General features: G+C 40.4%; 1 protein-coding gene across 4 annotated transcripts in view; it reads right to left on the reverse strand.

Moving 5' to 3' along the window:
* Positions 1 to 21214, reverse strand: part of cadpsa (Ca2+-dependent activator protein for secretion a) — a 335946-nt gene that overhangs the window by 17702 nt on the left and 297030 nt on the right. For all 4 annotated transcript variants that reach the window (XM_070958180.1, XM_070958178.1, XM_070958172.1 and 1 more), the window contains one exon: positions 16457 to 16564. In XM_070958180.1, coding sequence (XP_070814281.1) covers positions 16457 to 16564 — 108 coding nt within the window. The remainder of the gene's footprint in view (positions 1 to 16456; positions 16565 to 21214) is intronic.

Genomic DNA, 21214 nt, shown 5'->3' on the forward strand with positions numbered 1-21214 from the left:
AGATTCAACTTTATTGTCATTGTCAGAGTGCAACACAGAGACAACGAAATGCAGTTTAGCATCTAACCAGAGGTGCAAATAGTCATAATATCCAAAAAATATAATTACATGTAAGTAGTGCAAGTGGCATGACGTATAAACAGTATGAGGAGGGTGCAGGTAGTGCAAGTGGCATGACGTATAAACAGTATGAGGAGGGTCCAGGTAGTGCAAGTAATTTCTATGAAACCATAAAAACATGTGCAACACAGTATGATTATAATGTAGTTATGCAAAGTATCAGGACTGTGGATTTTGCTCCTATTTCTTACAGTGGAGAATTTAAGCCTCAGTCATAGGATGTGTCCTATGACGGGCAAGAAATGCATAATCATATTTCAAATGAGCACACTTAAAGACAGGGTTAACTGCTTGCTGTCAGAGCTGCTCTGGGAACACATCTGGCCATTCGCTATGAAAAATGGGTTGTGTCTAATTTGTGCCTTCTCTTAAACTATTTTACGATTGTTTGGTCATTGGTGTGTAGATGGCAGACATTTCGAACATTATGTGAAAGCAGTGTTAAGGGAACTCTGACATATAAACATGTTTTCAAATGCATCTGTGTGTGGACAGATAAGAAAGGGGCTTTTCACAGAAGCTCACTGGTGCTCAACATCTTGTACTGGTTATCGTCATCATCTGACTCTCTCCTTTTCTTTCTGTCGCTCTCTTTTCAATCTGTTAGAGGGGGAGGAAGGAGCAGAGGGGTTCTGAAAGTAGGCCTAAAGTAAAGTTTTGGGCCCAACAAGCTCACAAGTCTCAAACTGTTTTGATTGTGGAGGTGGCACAAAAGGCGAACCACGGCTGACCATTGACCAGAGTCTGAACACAGCTGGGGCACGCACAAAACGAACTCAGTGGGCATTTCAGCCAGGCAATTGGTTAAAAAGGAGTATGAGGAATGGGATAGCAGTCAACCCTGGGCATAGAATCACAGGAGAAAGGTAAATGTTTATCTCAGGTCTGAGTTTCTTTTCAGGCTGGCAATCTGGGTCTCTTACAAAACACCAGTCTCCTTCTTCATGCAAGTGTCAGTTCAACGGACAAGAGAGACTAAATAAGGAGCAACTTCATAAAAACACAGTGGTTTGGAGGAGGGATGGGTGTATATTTGGGGCGGTGGGTGGAGGGGGTTAGGGGGCCATGTTGTGAGGAACTAAACAGTTGGAATTATGGTCAGCGACCAGTCATTGAGTAAACATACAATGAACGACAGAAAAGCTCTGTGGTGGACAATAAAAAAAGAAAAAAAGCCGCCAGCTTCAGGCCCTGAGAAAAGTGAGCCATTCTCCTTACAAAGAGCTGCTTAGGGGTGGATTGAGGGAAGGAAAAAGAGGGCTAAAACACTTGTGGGCTCAGGGAACTCTATAGGGGGAGTGAAAATGGAATAAGCCAGCAAGCACTTGAGGGTCCCGCCGAGCACCTGAATGAGATAGAGGGGTGGAGTGCCAGAGGGGGGTCTGGGGAAGGTGAATGGCCTTCTTTTTGGGTCCAATTTGTCTCTTTTCACCCTGCTCGCCCTGCTCCGGCTCTGACAGATGTACAAAGAGGGAGCGGCGCTGGGCCACTCATCCACATACGCCCGTGAGCAGCTGTCACTTTTGTCAGACAAGTTAATCAAACAAATGCCACCGTACCTCCCTTTTTAACAAGACGGAGGGAAGGAGGGATAGAAGGGGGCTGTAAAAGGGTGATAGAGACCCGAGAGATGACATGTGTGTCCTCGATCAATTCACCCTGCTGGCCCTCATCAATAAACCAGCAGGACCTGACAAAAGGAAGTCTCCATTAAACTTGTATTTCCCTCCTCTCAGGATGATCATGGCTTTAGTGTCCTTAGCTGTTTCCTCCTGGCAACACAGCGCTGGGAAAGCTCATAGAGGATTTAGACCCGAAAGAAATGAAGCAGGGAAACAAAATGCTCTCTCTCAGTAATTATTAAGGACTCTAAGCTGCTTATGGACTTCATTAAACAGAAGTGAAACCTTTTCAGAGCATGTCTTGAATAGTCACACACAGTCAATTTAACCTATACTGCTTGGCTGGCCTTTTTTTATTATTGTGACCTACAACTATTATTTTCCTCCCTATTGATTGTATAGTCACTTTACAATTATTTTACTTTAACCTAAAAGAGATTATGGACTCGTATGAAAAAACAAGAGGACATGGATGCACTCATATTGCTGTGGATGAAGGGTAAAGGGCATCTGTCTCTCAAAAACAGTAATCTAAATCTAAACAAAAAAATTGTGCACCAAAACACTACAGAGAAAAACTGCAGCTATAATGTTGGTTTCTTCTTGGTTATCAGTAAGAAAAACAGTGAGATGATACCATGTTTTATGTCATTTAAGTCAAAATTCTGTTTTCAAATCATGAGTCAAAGCAAAGTCCCAATAAAAAAAAAAAAAACTAATGAAATTAAAGTTTTTTAGTTTTGTCTGGCACACATTTATTTTACAGGTAGTTTTCCTTATTAATTGATCAATGAATTAACTGACTTTTGAACTCTAATCAAGACTCAGTATCAGATTCTTATAAGATCTTATATCATCAGATTTCAGCAATGTCTTCCATTCATTCAAATTATTATTAATAATTTGATCAGAAAAAATGTAATATTTCTTGACTGAAAGTAGGCAAATTTTATTTCTAAATGCTTTAGACTGTACAGTTTTACTATAACTATAACTTACTATTACTATAACTTTGCTAGTGCTACTTCTAAGTTGTGTCAATTATGATTCCATGCTTTCAGTTACTTCTGAAATTTTTGTAACTAGCTTTTACTTTTTCCATGATGGTACAAGTTTTGCTCTTTATTGTATCCTCAGTGTCATGTGAGTAGAATATTACAACTGACAGGCTGAGGGAGTTAAGTTTGCGTGTTGCCTGAGCTCAGCGTTGATTAAATTGTTCACTTGGCGTGGCTGTGGTGCCGGCAGTTCATGACCGAAGCTAGCAAAGTGGTGAAGCATCCTCGGACAGCCAAGTGGTATGACAGCAGCTCTATCAACTAGTCTGCTGGTATTCTCTGTCACCACAACCCCACCCCCCAACCCCACCTCAGCACACACACATTCTCTGTCACCACACCACCGACCCACCCACCCCAACACACACACACACCAAATATAACAACCTCAAATTCCCCAATCTGCAGCTCAATCTGACTCCGGCCATCACCCTGCTCCGTCATAGCCGGCCAGCAGTTGGTGGAATACAGTAAGACGGGAGCGGCAGCAGCGATTAAAAGCGCTTTAACTTTAGTCACACAGAAGTGCAATTTTGCCACGCTTGACAATCTGATAACTACCCAAGGTCAACGGAAATACTTCAAATCAATCAATGAGCCACGCTTCAAATCCCCTCCGGGCAAAGGCAGATTAAGTGTATAATTGACCCGTGTAATCCCAGTATCTGCAACTCCAGCCCCGCGGGGGGTGGACTGGGAAAGGGGGTGGTGGCTCCAACACTCACTGGCTTTACAGCACTTTCTCTATCTTCCTCTTTCTTCCTGCTCTCTTTTCCCTGCTTCCCCTCCGACCAGCTGGAATGTTGTTGTACAGGCTGGTACAGAGGCAGCGCCATGGGGCAGGGAGATGTGGTATATCAGTGCAGGGCTTTATTTGGCTCAGGCTAAAGACATGGCTTTTTTAATCAATGATCACCAGGCTGTACCGCACTAAGTCCCCCCTTCAGTATCATTTAAGCACATCTGTCTTAATCCGGGCCTCTTCAGCCACTCTTTCAAGAACTAAATCACAGAGAGGAGGGGGGAAGGGTGCAGAGGGACCAAATTAATTCCTCGCTATTTGCTTAACACACACACAAACACACATATCTCATATCTCACATATCTCAGACATGCTCCAAGTCATACCAAACAGGGTTAGGGCAAGATTGATGACCCAACTACTAATTCTAATAACAACGTTTCATGTAAAAAATTGTTAGCTCATGTTCAGTCATCAATAATGAGTGTTAAATTTCATTAAATTATGTGTCTGAACCTATTCATCAGTTCATAAAGGATAGCAATCATCAGGTTAGAAGTGAGGTTAAAGGCATTTGCTGGTTATTCCATTTGGCCTCAGGAGATTAAAATCATTGTCATTGATTATTTAGTGTTTCAGTACACAATGTCAAAGGTGTTGTCATTGACATACCTGTCTCTTGTCAGCTGACTGCATTATAGGGTATAAATTATTTTTTTGACAGAAGTCCATAAATGCCACTGGTTCACCAAAGTCAACTGTTCTGGACATTAAGACTGCTGCATTAAGACCGTCCACAAATCCTGCCATCAGCTGTTGATTTTGTGTTTCATCATAGCCTCAATCAAGAGCAAGACTCCAAGATACTTGGAAACTCCTTCACTTTGGACAATAATTCAAACCATTGTATTCTGGCAGAACACAATAGTGTCTGATGAAAGTAGAACAACCACCACCTCAGTCTTTTAGTCCACAGATACTGCCCCAACCTTCATGTGGCATGACAGAATGATACCGTAAATGAATGGCAACACCTGTAATGTGTTCTCAGCTAAACTTAAAAACAACCAGTCAACCTGTCCAAACTATAAGGTAAAAGTAGAAATATACCCACTGTAGAGTACGGAGCCCTGGACCTGACATGGAGAAAAAAAAAATTCATTTGTGTGAATGAAATACTAATTTGTTCCCACGAAATACTAATTCGTTCCCACGAAATACTAATTCGTGCGAACTAAATACTAATTCGTGGGAATGAAATAATTAATTCGTGCGAACGAAATACTAATAGCCTACTAATAGCCTACTTCAGATATCCAAATCTGCCTGGGAGGTTTTGCAGACTTGTAGGCCTATGCACAGCGCGCAGGTCAGCCAAATTACCACTTCACTGACTGTATGGTGAGGAGCGCGTCTTAAGGGAGAGACCAGTAGGCTATCTGCTGTGCGCTCCGCGCACCCACCCGCTTCACCGCGCTCTCCAAGAGCGCAGCGGCACACCGGTGTCTCATCATCAATCAAGCCGGAGGTGACAAGATGGGACCCCGCTCCAAACGGATCGTTAGACTCCACCAATCCGTACGGAAATGGTCTGCAGATCCGGCGATAAACAGCTGTGTGTGTAGTTTTGGAACAAGTGGATGCACGCTGCACTGACCATAACATCCTTTTTAACCCAATGGGACCGAAACAAGCGAAGTGCGGTTAAAATTACGCTCATGTTTGAGTTCGTGTTAAATAGGTCTCTGTACAGCGGAGGTCGGCGATATGCATATCAAAGTAAACAGGACGATCTCCTCTACAATGTGGTATAAAACACATGGCACCAAAACGCACATCGTAAGATCCAATGCTGTAGTTTAAGTTACATTTATATAAAAGCTATGATCAGCTGTGCAACTCTGTGACTCTTGTCTGATCCCTCGCTCCTGTCTGTCAGCCAGCAGCCATGTGTAAACACGCCCACACACACAGACTTCAAAGAAGATGTCAGGCGCATTTCTGTGCAAAATAACCACAACAAACACTATTTAATACATTAAATTATCTTTATTGATTGTCCCATCGTATCTGATGACATATCAAAGACTGTGCTTGTGTATGTGGCTGTGTGTCGCCGCTTTGTTGACAATAAGCATTGTGCCACGTGCGATCGGCAGCAGCATAACCCTGTGATTAATTGGTGGGAACGAATTAGTATTTTGTTCACACGAATTAATTATTTCGTTCCCACGAATTAGTATTTCGTTCGCATGAATTAGTATTTCGTGGGAACGAATTAGTATTTCGTTCGCACGAATTAATTTTTTTTTTCCATGTCAGGTCCAGGGCTCCGTACTAGAGAATGTTTCTGAAGAAACGTTTTCATTGGGAGAGAATATAGTCTTAGTGTAGACCCAAAATGTTTTTAAGCTTAATTGCTTAATATGGACACGACCTGCGCCAGCAGCAGGCCAGAAAATAAATACAACCTCACAATAGCCACCCCTTTGCAGAGGATTTCCATGCAACACACATCTGCCTTCAGAGCAATTTTCACAAAAGCAGAAAATATAATATTAATACAATTCCATGATTGGATTGCTGGTCAGGATTGTGGCTAGTAAAATAGCATGAAGTAAATCTGATTTAAACACCTAAAAGTAATACATTCTATTCTTATGAAGGTGCAAAAATAACAACTGGAAAAGTTTCCCACTGCACTGTATGATTAGTTAGAGAAGTGGGTAAAATATCAATTATAAATGTCCTCCTCTGGCAAGCCCCCCTACCCATCAGTCTATGTCAGATCATAGGCATTAGCCCTTTTAATATGTCTCAGATTCCGATTCATTTCTTGAGACGCCGTTGTTTGTTTAACTTTATCAGCATTAGACCATATATGGACCTGTCTGCTGTCACTCTAGGCATCAAATTATTAGTTCTTTTTAGAAATTATGAGGCCACAGACAAATAACCTGCTTACTCTGGCAGATATTAGAAAGCATGGCATGTCATAACCCCAATTAAAATGACATACAACCAGGGACTAATTGTCTGCTATTGTGCTTAGCTGTTCTTTAAATTTGGCAGGGATGTGTGAAATGAAACATGCTTAAAGGACTGGATGTGTTGATGTGATTTGTAATATAATCTCTTTATAGTCAACTATTATGGTATTGGGATATTTGATGGAGTTTTTTCACTGAAAGGTTTAAAGACTTTAATCTTGTCAACAGGCTTTAAAAAAAAAAAAAAAAAAAAAAAGTGCCCTGGCAGGTCAGAAAAACATCATTAGATGTCCTCCTAGTCTTGAAATAGCAAATGGATTATCTACTGTATGGATGTGTGAAAACTCTTTGCCAAGCACTTTGTTGTCTTTGCAGCTGTTTATTTTTGCTCATCTTTCATTGTTGTTTACACTTATTTCATTATCAGTTTTATTTCTTTTAGCTTTTCATCAGTTTTAAAAGAACTGATGTGAAAACTGAAACAAACAGGTGAAAGAGGTAATCTCACCCCAATATCAATTCCTTTGTAATATTAAGTAAAGCGCCCTACTGAGATGGAGAAAAAATGTGCATTCCTATAAAAAGAAACAGAAACTGCTAACTCTCCAAAAACTTGTCTAAGACAAATCTATGGTGGAATGCCATTTTAGGAAATGACCTAAGTGAAACCAGTGTCATAAGACAATATGTCTATGAAACAATCTGCCTTATTGTGAGCATGTATGGGACACAGGTTGTAATCTTCACCAGGGGAACGGGACAAAACAGATAAATAAATGAAGTCAGCAGCCCACCAAGGGAGAGGAGGGGGCCGCCAAACAAAGCATAGATTAAGGGGAGTCCATCCTGACCTTATTTTAAGAAGATGACTACCCCCGCCCCCCCCAAAAACCGACACACGCACGCATACACACAAACACATACAAACAAATACTGGGGTATTTGCTTTGGTGGCCTTAACAATTTGTGGGGGTTCATGAACACTTTGAATTGAACACTACTTTCAGTAGTAACAAGGTAACAATCAAACACCTGCGTAATTGCAAACCTTTCTTCCATTGATGACGATACATTCAAAGCCTAATACCCAACAGGAGTTTTTGAAAGATTCCACCAGAATATTTTCAACTTTGTGTGTCAACAAAAGATCAATTACTTATTGTTTTTTATCTTCAACATGAAAATGTTGTACTACTAGCATGTTACTTTTCCATAAATTTTAAAGAATATTTATGAAGTGATGAAGTTATTTCCATTATACATGTTTCAGCAAGGATATTCGTTAGCAGGAATTCAGACATCAGTTAGTGTACTAGATCAATACTGCTGCATCATGAAGGCATGTGAACAGATAAATGGAAGTGCCTTTCTTAATACACCAATTTCACCACGTGCACAGAACAATCATTTCTGTCACTTGCATGATAGCTGGTCATACTATGTAGGATCACATTAGACATGCATACCCTAACAAACAAATAATTTCATTTTCAAAACTTACACTCTCCTCAGCTCCTTAATGCTTATGGAGTGTTGTTGAAAGAAAAGGTGACATAACACAGTGGTAAACATGGCCATGTCCAAACATTTTTTGGAATATGTTTCAGTCATCAAATTCAGAATGAATAATAAAGAATAAAGTTGATCAGTTTTAACGTTAAATATCTTGTCTTTTTATGGAATCAAATATAGGTTGAAAAGGATCTGCAAGTCATGGCATTTTGTTTTTTGTTTGTGCTTTAAAGAGCATCCCCACTTTTTTAGAAACAAAATTACATAAACGAAACACATTTCTGTGAGCCTGGGGCCTTCTTAGGGTCAGCATTTTGGGTCCCTAGCTGTACTAATTTTATGGTAATGTGTGAAATATTATATTAATCTAATGTGTATACTAAACTCCATAATCATGTATCTGCTCTAGTTTGGTTTTATCAAATAAAATTAAGACAATGCAGGACTAAAGGCATGAAACTCAAATGACTCCTGATCAATGATAAAAATCGGAAAAACAGAAATAACACACAAGAACAAGAGATTAGTAGATGAAAAGGGGTGAAGTGACAAGAAAAGCACAACAGAGCTGCAGAGAGAGGCCAGAGACACCTTCATTGGCCTTGGTGATGCTGCAGGGAGAATTGATACGGAATGACAACAAAGAGAAGCCGGGTGAGACAAATCCCGGTAGAAATGCTGTTGTAGAGGAAAAGAGGATACATGGCAAAGCAATGGGTCAAGATGTAGCAACATACAGCAAACATCCAGCATTGGACACCTCTCTGTCACCCTCTGTCAGGATAAAGAGAGAGGAAAACAACAGTAGACAGTACATCCTCAAGGCCTCAATTCAACACAATGGTAGGGACAAACAGAAGCAACTGCATACATGCCTATACTTTTCAGTCTGCAGAGTCAACCATGTAAACACACAGTCAGGATGCAGGAGGTGGCAGCTGCATCAGTTGCAGAGGATTACTCAACCTGGATGATGTCCCTAGCCCAATCAGTGTTCTGTACTGTTTTTAACTGGATCTGTTTCATCTCATAAAGACTTCAGCTATTGTTAAAATAACTGATTAAGCTAATTATTCTCTTTATCGTTAAGGATAATTCTGTTTTATTCAACTTAGGTCTTATTTTCATAGTCTTAGCCGTAATATTTATGAGCAATTCATAGACATAGATAGATGAGTCAGGCATGACAAAGAGTAGCACCTCACTTTGAATATGGAAACTTCGGCCAGGACACTTGTGGTGAGTGTTTGGTGGGCAGGACTTAGCCCATTGGGCCTGGTCAGGCTGGTCACAGCCTGAAATAGCTAAAGAGAGACACAACTTTGTGAACCCACCACCTGCACAGATAGGCATTGGGGTTGGGTAGAATGCCAGCCAGACAGGAGGCAAAGGCAGGGACCTAGGCATGCTAACCCCTACCACGGTAGGCTGCTTATAGGGATGTGGAATGTCCCCTTTCTGGCATAGAAGGAACTTTAACTTGAGTAGTGGTGGAGTGGTACCAACTACATTAATGGCTAGGCTCAACTGTATTCATGGCACTGGATCGGGAAGCAAAGTCCTGGAGAGGGGCTGGACTCTCCTTTTCTGGCATTGCCAAGGTTGAGAGGCATCCGGTCCTGTGGAAGTACTCATTGGCCCTATGAGTCATCGGGTCCTTATATAACCAGAGTGAATGCTGTCTCCATTTTCTCAGCACATTGTCAAACATGTTTTTAGTGGGGGTCAGACTCCACTAGGGTTGCCCTGCATTGATGATTCTGTTTGTAATCTTCCCAAAAGGAAGCTGTTAGAGAGAGGGACATCTTGACTGTCTTACTAGAAAAGGATATATGGTTGCATGTATGTATGTATGTATGTATGTATGTATGTATGGATGGATGGATGGATGGATGGATGGATGCTGTGTTCTCAGATATTAGTAATTAACATGGTATGTTATCACAAGAGAGCACCAATGGCAAACCTTCCAATGTAACATCCGAAGGAAATTATCTTTTCATTAATGTTTATAAGATAAAATTACAACAGAAGTACATAAGGAACAATTAAGGACTTTTTCATGATCTGTAAAGTTTAGAAAGGACTTGATTTTTGCTAAGGTTGAGTCAAAGAAAACATGTTTGTGCAATTCTGTTCACTTGGAGATTTAGGGCTCTATTTTCGATTCTGCTGCTGGCGCAGCGCAGGGTGCACACCCCACGTAGTGGTATTTTCGTGCAGTGCAGGCAGGCACACAGCGCACTTCGTATTTTGGTAAACTGAAGCGCACAGAGGGGCGCCAGGATGGGTGTTGCGGCGCAGTAGGGGGAGGTATCTGCATAATCAGCCGGCAGATTTGGATTTTCATTCCATTTCAGTCCATGCCGGCAGTGTAAAAGTGTGCTGAAAGTGCGCTGAAAACTCGGCACCTCAGACCATGGTCAACTCCGGCTCACCGCTGGGCAAGTGGATTTTCAAACCGACGGAGTCGTGCACTCACATCACCAATAGCTTACAGGCAGGTTTCCACAGTGTCTGGCATTTCACTGCGATCAATAATTAGCAACAGCCATGATTCAATGCAACTATCTGAGTCAGCAAATACAGTCAGACCTAAATTTATATATTTTGATCAGGATCTCATCTGACCACCTTGCAAGCGCGTTCAGCACACGTAATGGTCACTCAACCTGACCGAATGTACACAGGTGAAACAGGGATGTCTGGTGATCTGTGACTCAAATTGCCTGGTGACAAACGTGTATGCCACTTTCCCCGAGTCGGCACATGACTCGTTCATCCTGACGAATTCTAGCATCCCTACAGTCTTTCAGGGGGACACCCCTCTGGATGGGTGGCTGCTAGGTGATAACGGCTATCCACTGAAAACGTGCTTAATGACGCATATATCACACCTTCAACAGCGTGGTTTTAACAGTGTTTTCAGCAGTGCTCAGTCAGTCATTGAATGCACATTTGGGGTTCTCAAAATGTGTTTTAGATGTCTGGACCAGACAGGTGGTTCATTAACATACAGCCCTCAGAGTGCATTCTTCGTGGCATGTTGCATTTTACACAACATGGCTGTACGACGTGGATGTCACTATGAACTCACGGAGGACACATTAAGGGACTTAAGACGGAGAGAGGCTGAACTGCATGTGCTGTGTCAACTGGGAGAGCAGCAGAGCGCACAGGAGAGGAGGGAGCGTCTCACTGCCCAGCTTTTTCATTAAGTGAGTATTTGCGGTTACATCAATTCAATAAACATCTGACGATCAATAACTTTCCACACTGAACAGATAGACAGTATTGAAATAAATTTGGTGTGCGAGCCTGGACCTCCCGGACCAGAACGTCAGTCTCCTCCTGGGAGAAGTCTGGGCGTCGGACAGTTTCCTGCGCGGGCTCAGTCATCCTCCAAACTTGCCATGCGCCTCGCCAGCGGCGTTTTTTAAGGTGAGACAAGGAGCTGCTGTGATTGGTGAAGATTTCATTCTGGCGCCGGCGGCGCAGTGTACGAAAATACCAAAATCTGCACCGCCACGCCCCATCAGCGAAGCAGACCTGACTTCGTGCCACACCTACACCGCGCCGGCAGCGGAATCGAAAATAGAGCCCTCAGAATCAAAGATGACCCGCAGTAATCTTTCATCTTTCCAGATTACTGTACGAACAGTTTTCTTAGAGCATATGACGGTAAATTATTTATCTCAGGTGTCTAGCGAGCTAGATCCTCATATATCCCCTCTCTTGATCAATTTAAGTACGACATAATGGTTTATTCGCTGGAGGAAGTTTTGGACCTATAAAGTATTTCTGAGAGTGATACACCTGACAAGAGAATGAAGCAGTGAACACTGTGTTGTGAATTGTTTCAAGATGTGATTGCATACAGTATTTAAAAGTTTAGTTTTATGTGTTGTGACTCAGTTTAACCTGACTGGCTGGCTGGAAACCTGAAAACAAAACTTTGAACCAATTACCAATATGTCAGTGGGAATCATGATGGCAACACACACCAATGGTGTGAGACAGGTGTCAAAACACAGGCACCAGTTTTTTTCTATATAGACCACATGCCACACATCTTTGCTGTTTCACAGCATCAACTAGTCTCATGTATCTAAAAGCAGAAATTTTATCACGTTTGTTCTTTTGTTCTCCAGAATGACACATTTCAGCAGTTGTAGCTTCTCTCCGACTACTACTGTACTTCTTGTCTTTGTTTGATGTGTCCAGTGTGTGTGTTATAGGCACTGTGTTGCACTTTTATCACCACTGTTATGACAAGAAGATTGATCTATCACTCAGATGTAATAGGTCTGTTGTTTCACAGAGTAATTCACAAGCCACCAACCTCTGAGTTTAAATGTGCCTTTTAGAAGTGGCTGGTGAGACGACCTGTTTCTAAGTCCTGACAATGAATATATGTTCTGGGCTGCTGCCTGTAAACATGAAGCCTTTTTCAATCGATAAACTCACTGCAAAGTGCTGCTTGTGATAATCCCCCCGAAGATCAGCGCAAACTGCAATCAAAGTTGTGATACAAAGGAGTAAAAGGCAATGATCAGAGAGGACAGCAGCATAAAAATACATCTACTGCATGTTTGGCTCCATATGCAACTCATCCCACTGCAGGGACTGTTTTAGCACATTTTGGGGAGAAATCCTCCAATTTGACACCAGCAGTGAGGCTTAGAGATTTACAGATTGTTTTGGTGTTACTTGACCTAATCTCACATAATGGAGGCAAACAGTGTCATGGGATTGTTTTACAAAGCATGAGTTGATTGCAGTTCATCATGAAGAGGGACAGTACAGTACAGTCAGTTTCACAAAGTGACACACAAAGACACAAAAAGACATGAATCTCCACAAGGTGTTGGTAGAACTACAGACAAGAAATACGGGTGAAAAGTACTAATGAGTTTTGTAGCTAAAGCAGCATTACTATTTCAAAACTTGCCAGGCTCACCTGCAGGTTCATTGTAACAAACCCAGTTTTATTGACTATTGTAGCAGACATCTCATAGATAGATATATACCAAATATCTCAGAACACACTTCTAAAATATTTAAATATTTTCCATTTGTTTAATATGATCTAGCTAAATCCAAATAAAATAAAAACTGTTAATGTGGAATAAACGTGTAAAATTGTGGGAAAATTCATTCATTCATCTTCTATACCGCCTATCCCCTTCGGAGTTGCGGGGGGCTGGAGCCTATCCCAGCTGTCAACAGGCGAGAGGCAGGGTACACCCTGAACCGGTCGCCAGTCGATTGTAGGGCAACATATATAAACAAACAATCATTCACGCTCACACTCACATCTAGGGGCAATCTCAGAGTAACCAATTAACCTAATGAGCAAGTTTTTGGTCTGTGGGAGGAAGTCGGAGTACCCGGAGAGAACCCACGCATGCACGGGAAGAACATGCAAACTTCACACAGAAAGGCCCTGCCCGACTCGGGGATCGAACTGGCGACCTTATTGCTGTGAGGCCCAATTCTGGGAAAATGAAGCTGAAAATCAGGGTCCAAAAAGTCACAAAATTTCATAGTGACTCATGCCCATGTCTATGTTCACATCATTTTAAACCACGGGAGGGGAACCTCTGGCCTTCAAGCCAAGACCATTTGATTCAGGCCCAAAGGCAATTCATAAATACAAAAACACAATTATTTTTTTCAGCAAAAAAGAAAATAACATATTAGACTAACACATTCTTCCAAGTGGTCCCTCAATGGAACACATGTAGTGTTGATGAGCAGCTCTTTTCAAAAAAACACTCTTGCAAAGACTGACTGATTGACCTAAAGCTGGAAAACCAGCTGAGAGTAGCATCTTCACCATCACAACCATCTGATATCAGCCACCTATCCAAAGACAGGCAGTTCCAGTTAACGTTGAGTTTAGCTTGATATATGTGTTAAATCATTTAGTATGGCCAGGGGCGCTGCTAAGGGAGTGCAGTAGGGTAGCCCCCAATGTGTTGCACTCATTTTAACTTTTAACTTAACTTTTAACATTTTAAGATTAAATGTCACATGTACATTGGCAAGTTTTCTATCAGTTATCATCATTTGACATTGGCTCACTCCAGTGCTGTAGAAAAAGAGTTGCAAAACACAAGTCACTGCCACGTAGTCACATGATTCATGCTGTTCTCAATAGTTCCAAACAAATCTGTGCTGTCAAACTGTTTTCAATGATTTCAAGCAGCACTGATAGCAGCAGCAACTATATCTGCAGCAATTAGAATAGAATGGAATAGAATTCAATAATATATGCTATTCTGATATGTGTGTGCACAATGAGTACTTTTTGTACTTACATTTGTTGTGATACTAATACCTTTGTACTTTTTTGTTGCATATAATAATTTTGACCTCTTTACGCCACTGTGCTTGCTTTTGTAACCTGCTAACATTTCCCCGGTGTGGGATCAATAAAATGTTATCTTATCTTATCTTATCTTATCTTATCTTATCTTATCTTATCTTATCTTATCTTATCTTATCACTCAGATCCAAATGTTAAGAGAAATTCACAAATATGTACAAAAGATGAATTTAAATTAATGTCAGCAACTGCTCAATTTAAGCCAATAAAGAAGTTCAAAGAAATACTAAAATACTAAAAATACTAAATGGGCCATCTTCCAAGAAACTCATTTAACCTCCTACAGTGAGCGAAAGATGGCAGAAAGGAGGCCAGGAAAAGAATGTAAGTCTTTGAAACAGCATTCTTCCACACCACAAGTAATGCCTCAGTTACTTTAATTTTCTGGTGTTCCACTGCCAGCAGCAAGCCATGTCATAGACCCAGAGGAGACTGGGTCAAAACAACTGAGAGAAGTAAAAAAAAAAAAAAGAAACAGCATTAAGGTAAATACATCAAAGGACATCTATTAAATACACATTGAGAGCCAGAGTTTCCCAAAACATTTTCATGATGTTGAGATTACTGAAGTGAGAGTACATGCCTGAATTTAGGTCCATATGTATTTGGACTTTGGCATGTTTCTGTTATTCCATCTCTGTACAGAATCTGAAATAAATAAGAATCCGAAATAATGATTATAGACTTTCATCTTAAATTTGTGGATATTTTCAGATGCATCAAGTAAACCATTTAGTAATTATAGCCATTTACCTGACTGCCAGTTTCAGAAAACCACAAGTTATTGGGCAAGTTCCTACAAACCTACATAAAATGGTCACATTTAGTACTGGGTTGTAGATTTTTTGAATATTTGATCACCAAATAATAAATGCCCTGATACTAAAGCTGAAAGTCTGCACTTTAAACTCCTATCATAGTTTGATGGACAGACCTAGAATAACCAAAAAATGTATCATTGGGTTCAGACATTGTGGACATGAGGTGTGTTCCTCACCATCAGGAATTAGAGGTTAATCCCTCTCAACAATTCAGCAGTTCCCTCTATGCAGTATCACCTCTAGGCAACACCATGGGGATGGGTCTGGTGACAAGCAATCTCCCTGGCAACAAACATAACAACACAGCAACAATCCATTCTGCATTGTGAGGCTCCATCACTGTGAAGATTTGCTGTAATTTGGGTGGCAGGTTGGCCCAGTGCTTTGAGTGACCCCACATCCTTGAGTCTGCACAGAAATACACTCAGTTGCCACCTGTATAATCTAATGTAACCCAATACACCAACACAGCCATGAATTCGACTTTATGTTGCTATAATGTTCAGGTTTTTTTTTGTTTTGTTTTTTTTTATGCTGTCATTGAGGTGTTAATTCATAGTTGGTTATGCGTCCATCATCATAGCATTCACTTTAACATCAAATCTAGTAACCTGAGGTAAACTTTGTATGCCAACAAACATCTATAACTGCAAATATTTTGAGGTAAATGTAGTACAACTGTTATCTAGTTATGGTAGCTAGTGAAGCATTGCTCACACTAGCTAACTGCAATGATATCTATCTATCTATCTATCTATCTATCTATCTATCTATCTATCTATCTATCTATCTATCTATCTATCTATCTATCTATCTATCTATCTATCTTATGGCAAACATTAATTAAAGTCTACAAAAGAAAATAATAACACTGACTAGATCCATGGAAGGTCAACTAATGCATTAAAATGTCAAAAATGCAGTCATTTAATCAACTTACCAGTGAATGTGCTTGGGAAACACTGAAAATTAATGGGTTTCAGTGCTGGAACTACTCATTGCCCCACAACAAGTTATTTCTGCATTCCACAGCTCTGACAGAAGTGTATGGGAGTGTCGCAACTCTCTTTTTCATTCTACGACAGGAGTGACTAGGATTTTTCAAATCTTCACTGACGAGTGATCATATGTGGAGTGAATAAAACCTTGTCATTACTAAGTCTCCCTTTGATGGAGGAGGAAGTGCTGTGGCTTACTTACATCAAATAATCTCTCTATGTACACCTCCTCGTTGACCTTCTCCCGCAGCATGTCCTGGGAATGGCGAACAAACGTCACATAACCATCAGCAACGTCCATCCCTGGCTTCTGCAAAAAAGGAAAAATAGGAAATGGCATTTGCTCAGCCAACTGTTGTGTGTAAAAGTGTAAAAATATACAGTAAATATTCCTTTGGAAGATATTAACTACATAAAACTAGGGCAAATCGGTTCATTCACTTTCTTCACAGTGGCTGAAGTTAACCCCTAGACAAGCAGTTAGTGGTCAGTCAGTCAGTACAAACATAAACCTCAGAATCTCATTTTGAACCCAAGTGGAGAACCCAAAGTTCACAAAGATACCAAATATGTCCGGCTGAATAAGTATAAGATATGTAAAATATTTTCATGTGGTGGAATGGTGCAACCATAAAAACCAGAGTATTGGGTTGAAGATCTAACTCAATGTAAACATTATATTATAGATTCAATTAAGAGCTGAACAACAACAGACTGGTACAGAATACATGGTACTGTCACATGAGATTTTTTCCAGCCTCTAAATTATTTAATTGAATGATAAGTTGATTTTGGTTAATGCATTGTTTCACTAAATGGAAAGATTGCAAAAATGTTGCTTATTTCCATTTTTCTCTCACATTTTCAAATAACAGTGAAAATGCTACATCCAAAGTGTGTAAAGGAGCGGTATCACAGGTCATTCCTTCCTGCAGCAGACTACACAACAAAAACTGCTCCAAGTAATCTGCAAATTATCTGGAAATCATCTGTAAATTATCTGTGCAATAATCTGTGCTATCCATCTTGTACAGTCTGCAAATACAATTTATAATTTAAGATAATGTTTATTTTTATTACACTCTTTTGTATGTACTTATTGTTTTTACTTATCTATCTAACTAATCTATCTTTTACTGATGCTGCTGTAAATTGGAATTTCCCCTTGTGGGACTAATAAAGGTATATTAAATTGAACTGAATTGAATTGAATTAGCTGTGCATTTTTAATGCTGTTAAAGTTGGTGACCATATCAAAATGTTGAAATTTGTTTTTGCATTTAATTATCATGTTGAGGATTTTGGCACACTCAATGCAATAGATATAACAAGACTTAAGGGTACAATATATGTATGAACGTGACACAGTTTACATGTATTAATTGCTTTATATTGCCAATGTGTGAATGGACTGTAACGCAACTTCACCAGCATTGTCGAATGCCTGTAATAGACGATGGACTGATTTCTACGTAAAGGACCCAAAAGATGTGATACTTACAATTAGTCATTTGGCAGATGCTTATTATGTACATGCCAAACTTCCTAATGCTAGGTTGGAAATGGAGTCAGCTAAAGTCAACAAAAACCAGCACCTACTATAACACAAGTGTTATAGAGTCCAACAAAAAACCTAAAGTCAAAGCTAACATTACTGCAAGGAACATGAAACATAATTGTGATATTGTGGTTTTTTTAGCTGGCTAATATTACCCACATGGATGAATTGCTAGCTAGCTAACAGCAAACTACTGACTTAAGAGGATAACATCAACAAATTCATCCAGGCTCCTGGGGCTGATCTGGCTGGTAAATTGGTAAGCTTGCCATTTGCAAATTACTGAAGATAAAGTTATGAAGCAACCAACAGCAGATCCAGATAGCTAAATTCCAGTTAACTCATTAACTTTCTTTGCTCGCTAACATTAGCACTAGCAAAGGAGAGAGAATAAACACCTGGAGACACACCAGATTCTGTTCTGATCTGGTACCATCGCCTCCCAACAGTGGGAGGAGAGCTCAGAGTTTATTATTTAAACTTTTGGGATTTAAACATTTATTTATCTTTATTCCTGCTTCTCAATCTGTCTGCAGCAGTGAGCCACCCAGGCACCAATCTCCAGGGTCGGGTGTTTGTCATTAGTTTCTCTGTCCATTTTGACTGCTGACTGGAGGGGAAATATAATTTATGTCATGAACAGAGGAGAAGGGAAAAGAACAGGGAGTAGAGGGAAACAGAAAGAACTTGAGTCTGAGTTCAGTCATTGGCTCAGCTGAACAAACACACACACATGCACACACACACACACACACACACACACACACACACACACACACACACACACACACACACACACACACACACACCCTCAGACCACATTTGGTGTCTGCCAACACTTACTAGTTTGCAGCTAATGTGCCAGTATTTTGTATCTGTCTGGAGCGAATAAACACACAGGTTGATCATTTGTGTTTAGGCAAAAATTTGCTGTGCTTTGGTCTGAACACACCTTTAGATTATGTGATATCTTGTGTGCAGGAAATCTTGGCCTAAAGTTGATGCCAGAAGAAAGGTCAGGAGGTCATCAGAAACATTGGGATGCATTCTCTGGGGATCTGGAATATTCTCTGTAAATATTAACGATATCTGGCCATTAGTTATGGGTGAAGGAAACAACTGACCTCTATCATTATTTGATGACTGTTTCAAAATTGTAGCATTCAAGAACCAAAACAAAAACTCAAAAGTCTATGTAAGATTGTAATTCAGGAAGTTGTTTTGGCTTTTCAACACAAGCTGTTCACCTCATGGGATGGCAGGTTTTGTCAGTCAGTCCATCTCTTTGGTCCAGACACATCTCAACAACCACTGAGTAGATTAGCATGAAATTTGATACAGACATTCATGTTGCCCAGACTATGAATACGTTTTCACTCTAGTAAAATATTTCGCACTGTTGGATCTTGAGAAGGTTCTAAGTAGAGCTTCAAAATGCAAAAAGAAGAAATGGGAGTGAGACAAAAAAAGCAACTTATTGCAAACAAGTATTAAACTGAAATAGGCTGTTCATCAGCTGATCAAAAGTTTAAGACAACAGCATTTAAAAGCCCAAATCTTCTGTCATTTTCTGTCAGGTATCCACACTATCATGACCTCCTGATGGCAAAGGCAGAAAAGCTTTCTCTCCCGGTCCGATTGCTGAGCTCCATAAGCAAAGCCTCTCGCAGCGTGCCATTGCTGCTGAGGTTGGACGCAGTAAGACAGTCATTTTAAACCTCTTCAGCGCAAAATGTAAATTCTTGCAATTTTTCAACTGGTCTTAAAATTTTGATTAGGAGTGTATTATACTAGTTATACAGTTACAGTTACTATTTATTGGATGAATTTAGATGGCAAATGGACTGCATTTATATAGTGGCCAAAGCACTTTAAAGATTTTGCATCTCATTCACCCATTCACACACACAGTCATACACCAACGCCATGCAAGGTGCTGGCCTGCCCATCGGGAGCAATTCGTGATTTGTCCAAGGACACTTCAACACATGGACAGGAGGAGCTGGGGATTGAACTACGAATGATCAAATTTCCACTCATTTTCATCTTAAGTGATTATCAGGTCAAAATTAAGCTTTTCCTTTTGCAACGCATCAACTGTACTTTGTGTTTAGTACTAATTAACAGATGTGGCACATCCAGAATAAGATGGTGACAATGGTTTACATAAGCATCAGCATGTTTGTACTACCATAGTAAGCATGTTAGCATGCTAATATTGGAAATTGCTGCTGGGCCTGTGCAGCTTGTACAGCTTCACAGAGACAGAGCTGCCACTATAGCTATAGACTCTTACTCTTGTTGTAAGTTACATTTGGTCACGAATGTTTTTACATCATTCAAGTGGAAGCCAATAAAATAAAAATGTAAATTGAGATAGTTGAGACAGTAACATACTCAGTTATTATTTGGAAAAAGGAACGTTTGAACCTCCAAAGAAGTGTTACAAAAAGGATGCAAACTCAGGACTACAGGCTAGTTGTGTTCTTCAGTCAGCTCTTGCCAGAGAGTTGAGCTTGGCTGGGAACCAGCCCTCACAGTCTGGGCATGTGCAAAGTGAACAGGGGCACTGGAGACACTCAGTTGGGTTCGAAGGAGAGAGCAGATTGTTAGGAGGCTTGCCACTCTGACATCTAAGATATTCACTGAGGACAATGCATTTGTAAACAGCACTTTAGTTCTCTTCTTTCTTACATCAACATATCTTACCATTTTCAAGATAACACCATTTGGTCTCAGTTTCTCGCTTTTCTCCAATTATGTATTCCTAAAGTCACGCAAAGAACTCATCCTGAACTGCTACTAAAGTTAGTTAACACATCTGCAACGACACTTACAATGTGTAAATGAGTGTCTTTTTTACCAGTGAATCTCTAATTTTGTACATTAAGGACACAATTAGCATGCTGGGCTGGTAACTGCGACCCCTGCCAGTGTACACAGTGCCTCGTCACATTCACTGACAAGGCATTAATTTGAAATTTGGCATGCTGCTACGGCCGAAGTGTTGGCAGATTATACAGATCTGATGTGTACACACACATATATATACACACACATACACATACACACACACACCACCACCACCACCACCACTGCCACCCCGACAGCAGAATGGGCATGTGTTATTCAACATGGACTCACAACGTGGACTGCACAGAGCAAGACACGAGGCATGGCTGCCTGGCCACATGCATATGACATTTTGGGGGTTGGGAACATGGGTTGATGGAAATACGACAACTAATACCATCTGGATTATGATTCTACATGTGAAAGCATGGTCAAATATTTGTATATGCCCAAGAAACACACACAAACACACCCATCACTAGGGAACAAAATGCTTTCATTTTAATCCTTAAAACTACCTTAAACCTTTCATTTGTGAAATTTACACTT

The sequence above is a fragment of the Chaetodon trifascialis genome, chromosome 3 (assembly GCF_039877785.1).
Source record: "Chaetodon trifascialis isolate fChaTrf1 chromosome 3, fChaTrf1.hap1, whole genome shotgun sequence".
In the NCBI taxonomy this organism is placed as follows: domain Eukaryota; kingdom Metazoa; phylum Chordata; class Actinopteri; order Chaetodontiformes; family Chaetodontidae; genus Chaetodon; species Chaetodon trifascialis.